General features: G+C 37.7%; 1 protein-coding gene across 6 annotated transcripts in view; it reads right to left on the bottom strand.

The window, feature by feature from the left end:
* Nucleotides 1-16534, bottom strand: part of ANO6 (anoctamin 6) — an 80177-nt gene that overhangs the window by 12505 nt on the left and 51138 nt on the right. For all 6 annotated transcript variants that reach the window (XM_064508127.1, XM_064508137.1, XM_064508147.1 and 3 more), the window contains 12 exons: nucleotides 16123-16401; nucleotides 15650-15763; nucleotides 13586-13701; nucleotides 13011-13145; nucleotides 11624-11729; nucleotides 10358-10418; nucleotides 6807-6952; nucleotides 5515-5592; nucleotides 3733-3958; nucleotides 2689-2858; nucleotides 1997-2094; nucleotides 315-445 (listed from right to left, as the gene is read on the bottom strand). In XM_064508127.1, the coding sequence (XP_064364197.1) occupies nucleotides 315-445; nucleotides 1997-2094; nucleotides 2689-2858; nucleotides 3733-3958; nucleotides 5515-5592; nucleotides 6807-6952; nucleotides 10358-10418; nucleotides 11624-11729; nucleotides 13011-13145; nucleotides 13586-13701; nucleotides 15650-15763; nucleotides 16123-16401 (1660 nt within the window). The remainder of the gene's footprint in view (nucleotides 1-314; nucleotides 446-1996; nucleotides 2095-2688; nucleotides 2859-3732; nucleotides 3959-5514; nucleotides 5593-6806; nucleotides 6953-10357; nucleotides 10419-11623; nucleotides 11730-13010; nucleotides 13146-13585; nucleotides 13702-15649; nucleotides 15764-16122; nucleotides 16402-16534) is intronic.

Here is a 16534-nt window from a genome sequence, read left to right as displayed (position 1 = left end):
TAGTAGTGTTCTGGCTTCTGGATACATTTTCCAAATCATGTGGTAAAAGAAGCAAGAATGCACCTCCTTGTACAATCACTTGCTGTGTCTTTTAGTTATAAATTGAATTGAGGCTTAATTGTTTAATAAGAGCTAGGAAAACTAACTAGCAAAGCTGTCTATAATGCCTCGTTAAAACTTGTCTTGGATTGCTAAAACATTCATGTCTCCTCTGTCTATAAGCTTATTAAGCATTGCTTGCATGAACATTTTCTTTAAAGCATACTTGCATCCAGCACAGATTCTGGACTAAGCAGAACTAAACTGCTACTTACCCATTTCAAGGTACTCATAAAACAATCCAAGTTTTCCAATGGGCTGCAGGTGGTAGTCATGTTCCCAGCGTGGAACAATTTTTTCTGATCTAGCAGCTGCACAATATCTTCCGATTAGATTCTTAACCCAACTATCGGCCAGGGAAAAAAAGACCACTAACATTGGTAAAGTAACCTAAAAAGTTCAGTAAATGGAAAAATTTGGCTTTTGTGCCATTATAGTTTTGAACAGTGGCTTTTGAGTTTTTGAATTACTGAAAACTTCCTTAAAACATGACTATGATTTTCTGTTGCTTTATCCTGAATGCAGTTATTTTTAACCATAAGTAAGGGTGGAAAAGGACAGCATATTGGAATGGCAGTGATTTATACTCATGTCGTACAGGTGAATGACAACGTAAAGTTTAAGAAAATCAAATCAAACGTAGGCCTGTGGTTAGAAATATTAATTCCTTCTGATCTGAAAGGCTTGAATGAGAATTTAAGAAAACTGATGAACTGGGTGTAGCTATTTCCAGCAGTCAAAGGACCACATTCAAATAAAAAAAAAAAGTTGAGGGGGAGAAATGTCCATCAAAAAGGACAAAACCAAAATGCTTCTACTTGTAGTTGCAGAGATGCAGAATGACAGGTCAGTCAAGAACCAGATGTGGAAGTGATACTTAGCATTTCAGTACCTAAATGTTATTTGCCATCTCAGGAAAGGAATTCAGAATGCCAGTTAGGTGAATACATTTCTTGTACACAGAATGGGGGGAGTCAGTGGTCTATGGCTGACAGAAGCATGCTGAGTCCTGGGAAGCCTTCCCCACCTAATGGATGTTGAAAAGAAGGATGGGTTCACAGTTCTCTCCTGTAACTAGCTGCATATACAGAGTATTTGGGTGTGGAGGAACCCGTATCTCAGCAAAGCACTCTAGCCTCAATGCTGTACAGTATTTGGGACACACCTTGAAGTGGGGTCACTGTGCAGCAAAGGGGTACAATTCACGGGCTCAGAAGAACCACAGCCAGAGGGAATGTGAAGCTGTGCCATTCAACAGGGGGTAAGCAAACTGTGAGTTCCCTACTCCAAGTGATAACTAGTTACTGATCAGCATAAAATAAAGAACAAGTCCCGGGAGCGGGAACAGAGTACTGACTAGTATCTTCATCTAGATTACATGGAGGGCATTTGTTGTTAGCACTTTCCTTATTGTTTACATTAAAACATGATCTGCCAGAGATCAGCATCACTAAAAAAAAAAATCTCAGAACTATGAATAACAGTATGATTGTAAAACTAAATGAGTTAAATAAGTAAATTATGCATGATTTTAAAAAGCCCAATGTATAACAAGTCATTCAATTCAATATTAAGCAACAGTAGTTTAGCATTTTCAGGGTTTCTATTGCCTCACACTTTAAGTATCCAGGCTGAAACACATTGAGCCTGATTTGCAGAGGAGGGAAGCACTTCTGTTTAGAACTAAAATCAATGGAATGACAGAGACAGGAGCTCAGAACTACCAGACTGAAGATATCCAAATTGTCTAAAAAGGCCCTGAAAGACTATTCTTACTCTTTTGGAATGCAATATGCTCCTATCAGATTTAATGACCTAATACCTGCATGCATCAAGCAAAAGCAGCATCTCACCTTTCAAATATGAAAAAGCAGAATATTTAATAACGTGAACTTACGGAAGAAGCACTTCTTGAATGTTATTCCAGATTGCTTTACCTCCTACAATGATGGCAAGCTGTGTTGTGAGTTCAAGGAGACATCCACCCGGATCACACTAAAGGTTGGGAAAGATGAAAATTGGAAGTTGGGAAACTTTTCAGGCATGACTGAAGCATTTAAAACAATGAATTCCTGGTGTATTATGATAACATTTCTTCAAGTAATACAAGAAGACTATTTAGGCAAACCTTTTTCATAACTTATACAAAAGCCAATTCCAGGCCATATATGATTGCCTTGGAAGTTGACAGGACACTACAGAGGGAGTGAAATACTAGGCCAAGTCGTGCAGCTTTGTACTGTGCTGTCATCATGCAACAAACACCCAGCAGAACACAGAGGCCTTGCAAGACCAGAGCTGATATTGATGATGTTCTCCCATTCCTCCCTATGCTATTTTCAGATGGCTGGGCCATAGAAAAGTAAGATTGTCTGGGTCTTCAAAACACATTTTTTAACCCAACTGGTCTTGTGTAAATCCCATTTATGCTAGGGGCTGCTATGAGGCATGTGGCCTAGGAGGCAGATACTTTTTCAACCTTTACACTAAATACATACAACTAGGCTATGCATTCCCTCATAACTACAGAAGAAGACCTGGACTCATGTCTCCTGATGTTTGAAAATGAAAACTTTGATACATTCTTACCTCCTCATTGCGATACTTTCCCAGCCAATAAACTGGATTTCCAGGGTAACCTACAAATTTACCCTTAAAGAAGGCTATGTAGAAGCATGAAGAATAGTAGTTCACAAACTGGAATAAGAACATCTTTGTGGTCAAACTGTTTTCGTAATCGGTCTGTGTCCTTGGAAGCTCTGTAGTTATAAAAAAAATATTTTTTTTTTAACTCCAACCTACAATTAGGTTACTACCTATAAGCTGCTTTGGACCCTTAGTCAGAAAAGTATGAGTATGCCTTATATTCCTTAATAAGATTGAGAGCATTATAAATTAGATTGTATATAATTTCCATGTATACTGTAGCCATTATGCTAATTCTAAAACTATATGGGTTATAAAAAGGAAAGAATTGGTTCTCTGACACTAAGAAAAAGAGCAAGCAGAAATTCTGAAAACTCAGGGAAAAAAATCTCCCAAATCCAGCACACTCAGGAAAGAAGCAAATGTAACACTCTGAACTGATGAAAATGAAACAGTATTAAAACACCATGCTACTTTACACATCTGAAGTAAAGTAGCTACTTTAATGTTGATGGCCTGGTTATAAAGAATAATAATATTTGTGACTGTTTATTTATTTAATAACAAGGGGATAGTATCTAGCTTTGGAACAACGATCTTATTTCATTTATTTACAAGAAAATAGCTATTCTCCCCATAAACGAAAGCTAATGTAATTGAATGTGTTATGCGTTACTGATCATAAAGCTTGGTTATTACAGTAATTCTCTTTGCTTTGTCTGCTTCACAAGCACAAAACTGTAAACAATTGATCTTTCATGATGGCTACACAAGGAGCTTTCAAGCAAAAAGCTGAATATCATATTTCTTTGGTACTGAGAAAATCTGTATTTGAAAAATTCTAGATGGCATTGCATGATTTGGTGGGAAAATCCTGAAGTATGTGGTACAGGTATTCATTTATTGGAGTTCTTATTATACGTGTAAATGCTATTTTTTCTTATTATTTTAGATAAAGTTTCTATCTGAGGTACAACAGAGGCATACCAAAGTCAGTAATCATGATTGCCACTTTCTCATAGATGATATTCAGAATCATAATGACTATAAAGCTGATGACTGAAGCAGTTACTGAAGTAGCTGTTTGGGGAGTCAGGTACTTGCGGATTGCTTGTGTTCCAGTAATGTGCTGTGACAATGTTGCAGAAAACACCAGGAAAACTGAGAGTCTGTAGACAATGACTCCAATAACTGAAGCAATAATCAAAAGAATCTGCCAAAAGAATATAAGAAATGTGTTAATGCTGAACCATTGGCTTTGAGAAAGACAGCGAGTTTGAAACACATTTCACAACAGGCAAAAGCAAACAGATTATGTGCTTTTTATTCCATCACATGAGTGCAGGAGGATCCTCAAATAAAACAGAAGGCAATAAATTTAGAATAGAAGGCAATAAATTTAGAATCCATAAAAATATTTTTTGTGCAGCATAGTCAATCTGTAGGAAAGAAAAGAGATGGTCTGTTTTACGATTAATAACAAGGTTTGCAGCTACGTTAGCTAAGATAATGAGATAGGTAATCAAGTCTTCTGCCTCAAGGCATGTGATGTTTCCAGGAGTTAGGAAGCAATCTGCCTCTTTTGATACGGGGCAATTGGCAGGATGGCAAATATACTAGCAGGTCTGCAGTGATGATGGGGGCTGTACCTTCTCTTTCACATGATAGTATTACGGACTACGGGCCCCTCAATGAAATAGGCAAATTTTAAGCCAAATCATGTGATCTGCAAGAGTTGTAATCATGTTCCATGCATCTCATATCGCTTGTCATCTCTGCTTCTGTTTCTGCTATTATTTCTTGCTAGTGTCTAGCTATTGTTCAGATTAAATTACTCAAGGTCAGGATTCTTCTTCTTTTTTTTTTTTACTATCTCTAAACTGCCATGAATCCACCACCCTCCATACCCTATGCATAGTAACAGAGTACAGTAACACAAATGGTAAAATCAGACCCAATCTCTTCTCTTCAGCCTGAAGTTCTGCTTATTTAAATCCAGCAGCCAGCCAGTATTCTTTCTGTTGTGCTTCAGATGCGTTAACTCCGAACCCCTCCTGGGCTGCCAGCCACCACTCTATCTCATTTCTGTCACTGTCTCCTATTATCTAGGATGAGTTCTTTTCCAGCTCCTGTTTGTGCTACAGGCTAGGAGAACATGCTGCATAGTAAAACACGGAGCTTTTCAAGGCGGCCTCTCTGGGCCTGCTCACCATGTTACATATTGTTTCATGGATGACTGGACGTCTTTCAAATTTTAGTTTTAATTAAAACAGCGGCACTGGAAGATTAAAGAGCTCCCAGCTTTGCTCTTTTAAGTGAAACGAAAAATCTGAAAGACAACCAGTAGTGTGAGACACGATATTGAACCAAATAGCTGGAACAAGTAGGAGAAAAACTGCCAGTGAAGAGACCATATAAAACAAATTCTGTCCCCTACTCGCCCCAGAAGCAAAGGCATTTATCTTAAAATAATGAGGGAGAAGCCAATGGACCACATTTTCAAGCATCACTCACTAGCTATAGCTACAGAGTATTTTGCTACATATTTTCTATTGACTAGGGTTTCCCTTGTGTATCCTAATATCTGGTGACTATGACGACCTTATCCATGTGAGTGCCTACTTTATGGGCTTGGATTAAGTATCAGATTGAAACCCAGCTAAACCTATTCCTTTGTTATCTTTAGTAAAGTTCAGGAGGAGTTTTTTTTTTAAGATATCTACCAGAGAAATGAATTAATGGGGTGAAAGAATAAGAGGAGAACTTTACCCAGAATAAGACTGCACTTGTACAGAAAGTCATACGCATGCATTTTCCACAGGCAGTGTATGGCACATGTTCTTCTTGCTGCAAAAAATTTAGAAAGAGGTTTAGCCTGCATTCAATCTTTTTTTTCATATATTTTTTGTGTGCTCCAAGTAACACTTTACGAGACTGAGGACAACTCCCTACTTCTGTTTCCTTTCCTGCTTTGTCATCCTTAAACTCACATTGATCCACAATTTTTAAAAAAGTCTTCCCTGATTCAGGGTGTCATTTTTGGTGCTCAGAAAAATGACTTCCAGAGAGGATGACTTGGCCCCGGCATTCCTCAGTTTGTCTCCCTGGGACAATGCGACAAATCTCCCAGGAAAAATGCCTACCTCAATATGGTGTTGTGAAACATCACTGAATCTTTATAGGATCTCCGAAGAGCAAAGCCATTATGTTTTAGCACATTCTTCATTATTTGAACTGTCTGAAAGGAATCTTCTAGCTATGACTATATATTAAAGGTTTTAAACAGAACCGGGATTTCTATAGTACAAGATACAGGATAGTTTCAGCTTTGCCAGTTAATTCTGAAACTTTTCAAGTGCCCCCTAATAAACATTAGTATCATGTGGATGGAATGTGGATGCAATGCAAATGATCAGATAAATGCTAGAATGATATATTAACACAGAATAATAAAAAAGTAAAGCTGAGCTGGAGTGAGCCACAGAAGCTAAAGCTACTCAAAAATATATAATAAATAGAAATCTAAAATAACATCCTCATAAATATGAATCCTATTTCATTGAAATGAGGATTATCCTTGTCCCTGTGAGTTTGCTGTTATTAATTGTAATTGCATCCACATGCACTTGGCAACAATACATCTTTCAAACAGAAACACCTTTGGTTAAAAAAGAAGTCTCAGCCTTATGTATAATGTAACATCTTTTTCTCCATTTCATCTTGTTTTTCTGATGTATTCTTAGACAAAGATACTGATGTATTCTTAGACAAAGATAGCACATGCTCTGTGATACTGGCCTCTGGAAATAACACAGAATCATTACTTGGGGGATTTAGTAAGGTACAGCTAGTCTCCTAAGTCAGCTACAATGCCAACTTCTGCTCATTTATGCCAGAGAAGCCTCAAGGAGCCTCAAACAAGTTCAGTATTTTCAGGCCAGCTTATCAGCTCTCTTTGAAGCACTGTTGATTTAAACAGCTCCAGATTCACCATTTTCATAGCATCCTTTCAAAACATGTCTATTACAGTAGCTACGACCAGTTATCAAAATATTCCTTACCTGTGTGATTTCATTCATCACTACATGAGTGCATCGTGCTTCATATTCTGGGCGAATTTGTTCTTCCTGCTCTAAGTACTCAACTGTGTCCCATTCGTACTCCAGTTCTGCCTGCCTTCGCTTCCAAAACTCCAAAAATAAGGTAACTATCCAAAAGATAAACAAAGTCAGCAATATCATCTGAGTGTTGGACATTGCTTGACCCTCAGGCTACAACATGTGGCTCATTAGTTTTCTATATAGTTTCCACAGACATGGAATAAAACCCTTTTTGGCTTGTGGGATGGTGCCTAGTGTTTATGAGGGAGAAAATAACTGGATCTACTTCTTTATCTAATTATTGTTTGGATATAGCAGATGCTTTAATGAGAGAAACCTGGGGATAAATGGTGTTGTAAGCACATGCTAAAGAATATGTAAAAGATTAACTCCTTTCTGGATAAGGCTAGAATATGAACAGTTTGGATTTTACATTATAGACTGTTTTTTGAAAAAGTTCATCACGGGATGCATAAGAAAGCAGTTTGTTTGGATGGCTGAAGACAAAATGCTGGGGAGTGCAGGATGTCTAGAAAAGGAAAACTCAGTAAGTTGAAAATTGCCAGAGGAGAAGCTCATGTTCATTCAACCTGCAATTTTTGTGTGGACAAATTATCAGTCCGAAGACTATGACAGTCAATGACGCTTGTTCAGGCAGAGCTGCTGAAACAAACAGCTGTTTTTCCTCCTCTGCTAGCATAAATCTGAAGGGACTGTGACTCTTTTTCCACGACATGGCGCAGGGGCTAAGAAACCCTGGTTTCTGGACTGGGCCAGCAGTTCTCCTGGGCTGTGCTCCTAGAACTGAGAGCGCTAGGGAACCAGGTACACAGATGCCTGAGTGATGCTGGATAGACATCAACCCAGTCAAACTCATTAGCTTGGCCTGAGACATGACACAGGTAGATCTAGCAGCAGAAGCAATGACAGACCCACCGAAGAAGGCTGGGAGGAGCTGAGGAGCATGGTGTCAGTATTATGTTCCCCAGTGCACTGGGATGCTTTATTGCTGAAGACAGTGCCCTACAGATTAAACGAGTGGTGTGGCTCTGCAGCACTGCCTCCAGCAGGAGTTAGTATCTCTTCACTGCACTCCCACCATCTGGGAGTAATTGACCTTAAAAGTGGCTTTTCTTATTAATTCAGCCCCTCATCCTGAATGGTGGAACATTGACGGCATGCAGTTACAAGTCCAAATATTAAAGGTTATTTCCAAAATCAGGTGTGGTCAATAAATCCCAAACCAAAGCATTTAAAACCCAGAAAATAACATGGGTTGGGCTGTGAGGTGACCTTGGAATCTGCATACAGGCAAAACCTCAGGAAATCCTCCTCCTCTGGTTGTTCCAGAGTCTCTTTCACAGGCATTTCTCTGCTTCTTCATGCTGGGAAGCACAAAGACCATGCCAAGCAGCGGGCCAGAGGATCACATTTGCCTCTGCTTGCAGAGCAAGGAGATCTCTTCCATGAACCTCTAACTGCTGGTTTGGGCCCCAGACCAAATCACAGGAAACAGTATTATACTGATCTGTTCCAGCTGCAAAAGGCTCTGGGGAGTCCTAAAGTGCAGGGCCTCCTTCTATGATAGCCTCTGTGCTAACAGCAGAAGAAGGGCACATATCATAAGGGCAGCTCTCTGAGCCTCGTGACACAGAAAACCTCTCCCGCTAGCTAAAACGACCCAGCAGCCGTATTGCATCTTTCAGAATAGGCAAGGAGATGCTGCTGCATTTAACATTCTCCTTTAATTTTGAAACAACTGTTTTTTTAGCAGTGGAAACAAATAAAGTTCCAGAATCAAGAGATTCAAGTGCTAATTCCATCTCACATAGGAATCTTCAGGACGTCACTCAACCCTGCCACCCAGATATGGCCTAGGTAGTTCTGCCTCTTAAGCTGTATCATTAAAGACTGCAAAATAAATGCCTCTACTAGAGAATATTTCTATGTTTAACTGATCTTGTCTGGGTAGGGGATCCAGTGATGGCAGCAAGTGAAGTGGAAGCTGCTTCTTATCCAGGAGCTCTGCCAACCCAGCCATGCCATTACAGCAGAATTGGCAGAGGCACTGATCTAGAGCAAGGGTAACAGGGTTAATTCCTGAGGACAAATTCACTGATGTTTTATAATGCTTTGACATCTTTCAAGGGAGTATAGTAAAAAACCACAATTATTAAAAAGCTTATTGATGATAACGATGCGATAAAATATCTAAAAGTCTAATAGTCCTTAAATTATTTTGGACCAGCAGGTCTACAAAAGTATTAGAGCTGGATGAAAATTACGGCTGAAATTGCACCAGGACCAGGGGTCATTTGGATTCAGTACAATTTTGACTGAATTAGTGTAATACAATTACACTATTTATATAGTGGACTTATGATGAGAATACTAACAGACCTTGCAGCCACTGCTATAACCATGCAGCTTAACTTTGTAATTATTACTCTTGGAACTGTTCTTCAAAACAGGAAACACAATTTTTAAATAAAAAGCAAATTACAAATAAATTAAATATTCAGAAGACAGAAGGTTACATTAGAACATTACATTACAAGTTGTTCTAATTTTTTTAGAGAATTTCCTGCTGGTATGTTGATTTTAGTATATATTTTGAAAGAACTTTATAAAAATGATATGTTTCATCTAATAATTCTTTAAAGATACAGTTACTTTAAAGCATGTTAAGTCATTATAGGAAGATCAAAATACCATGTGTTTTGCAAGAAAGAGCAATTTAAATATTCTTAGCCTACATACAAATTCAAAACTTTATATCAGTTATTTTTTCTACAGTATCCTGTATACAGACCTAACATGCAACTTAATTTTGGTAATTTTTGGATAAGACAGTACAGTAAAAGCCAGTTAACAAAGTTCCTAATACGAACAAATGAAATTCTTTCTGCAAAAATAAACTTCGCATAATCTGTTGAATCCAGTACTAAGTGGTTTCACCCAGAGGAAACATCCTGGTTTCATATACATTTTCTCTGCTACAAGATATCTCTAGTGCTTGTAATTACTGCATTTTTACCAGATCAGTTTCCTAAATGAAGACAGGAGCAAAAAATTACTGGAAAATATAATAAATGACTGTATTTTTCCACTGCCTTGCACAGTCACACAGCTGTTAATAGGCACAAACAGCTCCAAGACTCTTTGGAGCAAAACAGCTGCTTTGCCAGGAGATACTTAAGCATGTGGATCCTGCTGCAAGAACATGAGGAAGCTCTGATCACTTCTCTCCTACTTTTCTCCAGGTCGGACAAACAAAACAAACAGTGAAGAGCAACATTCTCACCTGGTCCTTTACGTTCTAAATTTTTTTCTCTTCTTATGATGCTAAAAAGAGTTACTGCAAATATATATGTCTTCTACTGAATTACCTATTGGTGAATTGCTGACTAGTAGAAAATGAAGTAGTTGTGAATTTATCCATGTTTTCTTGGCTGATGCTTTAGGCTTGGCCAAAATTAGACGACAAATCACAGTTGTTGAAAATGACTTACCCCATATTCCCATAAATACTGCAAACACCAGTGTTCCAAAGCTATCAAATATACAGAGTTTCTGGAAAAAAATGAAAAGAAAAAAAGTCTTAAAAGATAATGGCCCAGTGTTTTCTTCTACCATGACCCAGAACAGAAATTGCTTACTGAAAATCTTGTTTTAGCTCTCTTGTAGTTCAATAAACAATCTTTACTGATAGTGTTCCCTCAATTTCACTCAATGTAAAAGACCCTACAGTAAATTATGGAAATTAAGTGGAAAAACTAGCATTAAATATATAAGCCAAATATGCAGAAAGAGGATAGTAAAATGGTATATTATCAAACTTCCTTCCATCTATTGCATAGGAAGAGGAAAAACTAGTGCTTCTAGTCTGGGAACTCAGTACTTAGTTATGTATTTTTAATACAGCCACGAAAAGGCAATGAACGTATCTGGTTCTCACGAGTCAGATGACAACAAATCAAGCTATTCAGCAAAAACCTGTTTTGATGGATGCCTCTGTGATCACAATTTGCTCTTCCTTTCCATCATATCCTTTTCGCTAAATTCTTGTTTTTTTCTACCCTTTATCTTAAATGGGCTGAAGCAGCATGATTCATTAAAGGTAGGCAAAATATTTTTCACAGTAGCTGAAAAATTACAATTTTGGAGTGATTGAATCTATGGAAAGGAATGACCAAAGGCTAGCATTAGCCTAGTGAGATAAGTTAATGGAGAAAGAAAGACAGATTGTGCTAGACAGAAATTCAGAGTAGGAGCCCAGCAAGCCTTCTGTTATGGTTAACATCAGCCTCTCCATGTACCCACCTCCTTCTTGACAACTTAGGTCAAATTCACGGCACAAATTCAGCTAATTTGTTTGGAGAGGGAGGCAAGAGAATTTAGAAATGTCAAAACATTTTTTAAACAAAATTTCTTAAGCAAAATTGTTTAACTCTGAATCAAGACTTTAATAATTGAACTTTTTTTCAAAAGGAAAGAAATACCCCAAAATGTTTAGTCCAGTATCAAATATTTGGGGGCCACTTGAAATAAAAAATCCTCTTTTTATTTTAATTTTAGATCAAAGTGAAGCAATTATTATTATTGTTGTTTTTACTTTTCAAAGTTCAGTCCCTGAACCAAGAAGCCCAACTATTTGCACAGTTTTACTAATCATGCAGGATACTACTGGAGGAACAACAATGTTTTATATGTAGTAGGTTCAAGAGAAAGTGCAACTGAAGTTCGATAGCATGTCTAAAAGCTGTATAGGTAGTTACCTTGGATGATTCACAAGTGATGGTGAGGTTCCAGTAGGTACATACTTTATCACATTGAGGGCACATTATGATATTACCTCCTATGTTGGGATCACATACTTCTTGGCTAAAAAGAAAACTAGTCAGTTACTCACCAACACTGATCTCTGAAGTCCTTTTTCACATGTGAAGACAGTGCACTAATCTCAGGGAACTGGGAAATAATTTACCAGTGATCTGCTCTCAGGAATATTCCCTCCTCCCTCCCCTATTTCCATTCTTAGCCCTCATCTCAAAAATGGATGACATTGAGGGAAAATAATTTCTGCTCCGTACACTTGGTATGAATTCTCAAAACTGTTTGCACTAAAAATAAAACAACTCTTCAAAGGTCTTAGCTCATCTCGCATTCCTCAACAGGAAACCCACACCTGCATGCTCATACCAGCTACAATAGAAGGTCCAATGGGATGGGAGAGGTACACTGCCTACCTAGCAGCAGATCTAAAACAGCTACCCAGTCTCTGGCCTTTTAAAGAGAATCAAAATGGAAAGGGAGGGCTGGTAGGGTAATTAGAAGAATGGCAAAACTGTATCCTAAGAGAGGGCAAAACAGCTTGGCTTATGTAACCTAGTGCAGTAGAGGTTGAAAGGTGATGTGCTTGTTCTCTATAAATATATCAGCTAGGTAAACAGCAAGGAGAGAGATGAACTATTTATCTAAATGATAATACTGGCATAAGATTAAATGGGTATAAATTGGTCATGAATCAGCTTGGGTGCAGTCAAGACAGGAGTGGAGCTCTGGAACAGCCCTTCATCATGTTAAATAAGGAGAAACACCCTTCTTGAAGGGGACTATAAAGTGTGATAGCCTGCAGAGAACATTGCTCAGTGACCTAGGTGTTTTTTCTTTGAATGCTCCGATAAGGGAATCTGTGTTATGACTATGCCAGTCTCTCTTCCCAATGTATCCTGGGCAGTTGAAGCTCACTGTGCTGTTGCTCTTCATGTTTACTCCTCTCAAACTACAGAAAAGCAAATTTGGGGTTTTTATCAGGGTCTCTGGATACATCCCTTAAGGATTACCATACTGAAAAGGCTATGTTACAGCAATTCATACTGACTGCTGATTTTCACTCTTTTCTTTGTATTTCTACACTGGGTGTGGTGAACCTATGAAGATAATGATGAAATAGCAAACTCTCAAATGTCTATCATTGTAATGGTCCCTCGACATCTATTACTCTTTTATCTCATATGTTATGCCTTTACCGTCAAATCTATCACTTGTTCTCAGGCTCCTTTCATTTTGCCTCTGACTGCATTATGCAATGTCTTGCAAACTCTGTACAGTAGGGGACTGATCAAAATTGTGTGGAATATTAAAATAGGCTTGATCAGATACCTCCACGTGCAGTTGTCCTTTGTCAGGCATCCATACAGAAAACAGCCAACTCCTACAACTGCAGCCACGATCAGCATGTTAGTGTAAAAGCCCAGCCAAGCAAAATAGATTCCAATTTTCTCTCCATAATATTTCCTGTGGAGGGGAAACGTTTCTTCTGAAATGCAAGTAAATTCACATTTCTGTTTCAAATAGCTCTTCATTTCATACATTTTGCACCAGCCCTCATTGTCATATTCCTCTGGTTTGAGCTTTAGGATTACAGAAGTGTTATAGCTGGTAATTTCTTGCTATTTCTATCACCACTTTTATGCTTATACAAGAGGATAGGAAGGGGAAAAAAAGAAAGGAAAATAGAAAGATGATTCTTTGCAATGAAAAATTTTAACTGGTTGCATTTTCATGAACTGCTCTGTCATGAAATCAAGCTCAAAGTATGCTCCCATGCATGGCCTGATACGGGTGTATATATCTGTCCTTGGAATTGAGCAGCATCTCTTTGACATCCCCAAAACCAGACCTGTTATGTAAGTTCCTAGGTCCCTCTGCATTAGTCCAGTCCTAGTCACACTAACCTGATAAAATCCAGGGGTTGCAGTTTGAAAATGTTTTTAGGGTGAGCCCATTCTTTGTAGAGAAGATATCGTTCACTTGGACAGTCAGGATCAGTTGATGGGTGCCTGAAACTAGACTGCAAAATAGAAAGAGCAAGGGAAGAAGATATATTTAATCTAACCAGCATGGATCAACTGTCATCTCCCCAGACCCTATGTCATGAAACCACAGTCTGGAATAGCCTTTTTGCCCAGTCTCCCTGCAAGCCAGAGAAAGGAGCAGGAGGGCAGCTCTGAGAGCACATCAGGATTCAAGACAGAAGGCTGTCAGAAAGGCAATGAATACTAAAGTAAGCACTTATCTTTACATATGTGAGGCAAAAATAATAGACACTAATCATGAACTTAAATCTAAGCACATGTCAGTGCCTTGACACTTACGCATAGAAATAGAAAATAGAAAAGGATCCATTCTAACTAAAGAACAGGACTGAATTAAAATGGATTTTAAGTAGCTGTAACATGTAAAAATGCTTTGCTTCAGGACAATATTGTACTGGAACAAAGATTGGAAAGTCTGGAGGATAAATCCAGGGCTTCTAGTCTCTGTTTTAAATTTAAATTTTAAATTTAAAAGAGAATTCACATGCAGATAATGCATGTGTTTTTTACTAGGTTACTCAAAAACCTATTTCAATAAAACCTATTTTATCTGATGGAATTTTCCATTCTCAATCTGTGGTGCAATAAGACAAGTGACATTTGTAGAAATCTACTGGCTACTTTTGTTTTTTAGAGAAGCTGTGATAGATTTTTTTAATTGTATGAAAAGACAGTCATTAATTATCAGGCGTACTGAGCTCAAATTCCCTATGCCCTGACAGAAGTAGCCTGCAAGGCAGGTTTTAAATCTTTAAAAGAAAACCATAATAATGGATACTCATGAATTTTATTTATTCTAGTCTGTAAAGCTTTGGGTTACTCATGAGAAGCATGATTTTTCTTGATTCTGACTTAAACATTTTCTTGAAATCTTCGTGGAGGCCTCCTGAATATTTTACATAGAGTCCAAATATCTCAAGCAGTTACCATTCCTGATCTCCCATTTTCTTAATCTCTTTTCCACAGAACACACCTTAGATACAAAACAGTGGTTCTGCTAGGGAAAGAGATGTGTGGGTGTAGAGATAATACAGAAAATCAGATTTCAGTCTGTGCTTACTGTATTCCATTTGCACACTTACACTGGGTTTTTCCTTAGTCACATACTCTGAGATCTGATTTTTTTTCTGCTTAATTTTATTTTTCTGTGCTATTACTAGCCTTTATATGGAAAATGACTTCAATACAGTTTGCTTCCTTAAATGATATACATTAAAAGGTTATCTCAGAAATGTAGCTACAAAAGCTGGATTTCTTATTATTTTAAGGTTAAATTCACCACTCTTGAGTATATCTCCATATGACTGACATCATCTACTGAAGTGTTGCAATGGCCCTACAGAGCCTTCCTGCAAAAGAGTGAGTTTTACTGCAGATGTGTGCCAATGTTTGGAAACTGTGAAAATGTGCCTCATTCTGTAAGACTGTAACACAGCCTAAAATGAGATCTGTATTCTAAAACTCTATTGAAAAATCTGATATTTGATAGGAATTTTAATACTGAAAATTTGAATACTAATAAAAGGAACTATGCTAAAACTCTGATTTAGAAATTGTGATATAGTGTGTCATGGGAACTATCGCTCTGGTTTCCTCAGTTTCCTCTACCAGCCAGGTGCTTTACTGATCTACACCTCCCAGAGAATAGAAGATTAACATCTCCTAAATGAAATACTTTGTTTTTCAGTTACAGAGCATCCTTTTTTAGACAAAGATCTACATTTTCTTGAAAAAACAAACGTGTTTTGGGAAAAAATCTCTTTAGCCAAACTATGTACCATTCTATTACGTGGATAAAAGAACCAGTCACGAAGTAGGACAATCAATAGTGCTTGTATCTTCTGCTATAAAAAACCCCACATATTCTCTCAAGCTCCATACATTTATTTCTAACTAGATAACTATTATAAGCACTGGACTTACATCATGAAGGGGAAATGCTGCTTTGTAGATTCCAGCGTCCAATAATTTGTTAATGCCAAACTTTTTCACATTGTTTTTCGTTGCATATTCCACACGGGACAGGATAAAATGAACCTGAAACATACAAAATGCTTGGTGTCTCTTGCAACCTGCAAGTAATCATACAGAACAACACCTGTTTCAACATAAATGAGTTAGAAAAGGGCTAGCAGTGTAGACAACATTAACTGTACAAGGCATATGAACCACTCAAATCTTTCGTCTGAATTTTAGCTCAGGTGGAATGAAATGGGACAAAGTTATGGAATGCCTTCCGTCTAGATTATCCAGCCTGTTTCATAAGCGATACAGAACTATTGCCTCCCAAATATTTCTACTATTTCAGGATGCTTTCATAAAGGTAATTGCACTGATCTAATTATAATAACCTTTTATTTTAAAGATTAAAGGCTAGAAATACCCTACGTACTTACAATTCGGCTTCTAGTTGCAGGATTGAAAAATGTGTCTTTGTCTTGAATATAAAAGTTGGATAAATGTTCCTTTTCAAAAGGGGCAGTGAAAAACTCTTGCTCAGGTTTGATGATATTTTCATCCACTCTGAACAGTCTACTAAACCAGTTGAAAGCTGAATCTCGGGTTTTCAGGTCATCGGGCTGCAGAGGCAATTTGATGTGCATAACCTCGGCATACGCACATAGCACTTCCCAAGGTGCGTGCACTTTTACAAAAATAAGTTTTTCATCCAAAACCTAAAATGAAAGAATATTAAAAATATATGTGTGTAAGAAAATGAAAGTACAGAATTTTTCATAACACCTTTAAAACTACACAGATTTTTCTCTCTTTAGAGCTCATAGATGACTGACACTGAAGGTTGCATTC

Source organism: Dromaius novaehollandiae, chromosome 1 (genome assembly GCF_036370855.1).
Source record: "Dromaius novaehollandiae isolate bDroNov1 chromosome 1, bDroNov1.hap1, whole genome shotgun sequence".
NCBI lineage: Eukaryota > Metazoa > Chordata > Aves > Casuariiformes > Dromaiidae > Dromaius > Dromaius novaehollandiae.
This window is presented reverse-complemented; position numbering and strand designations above follow the sequence as displayed.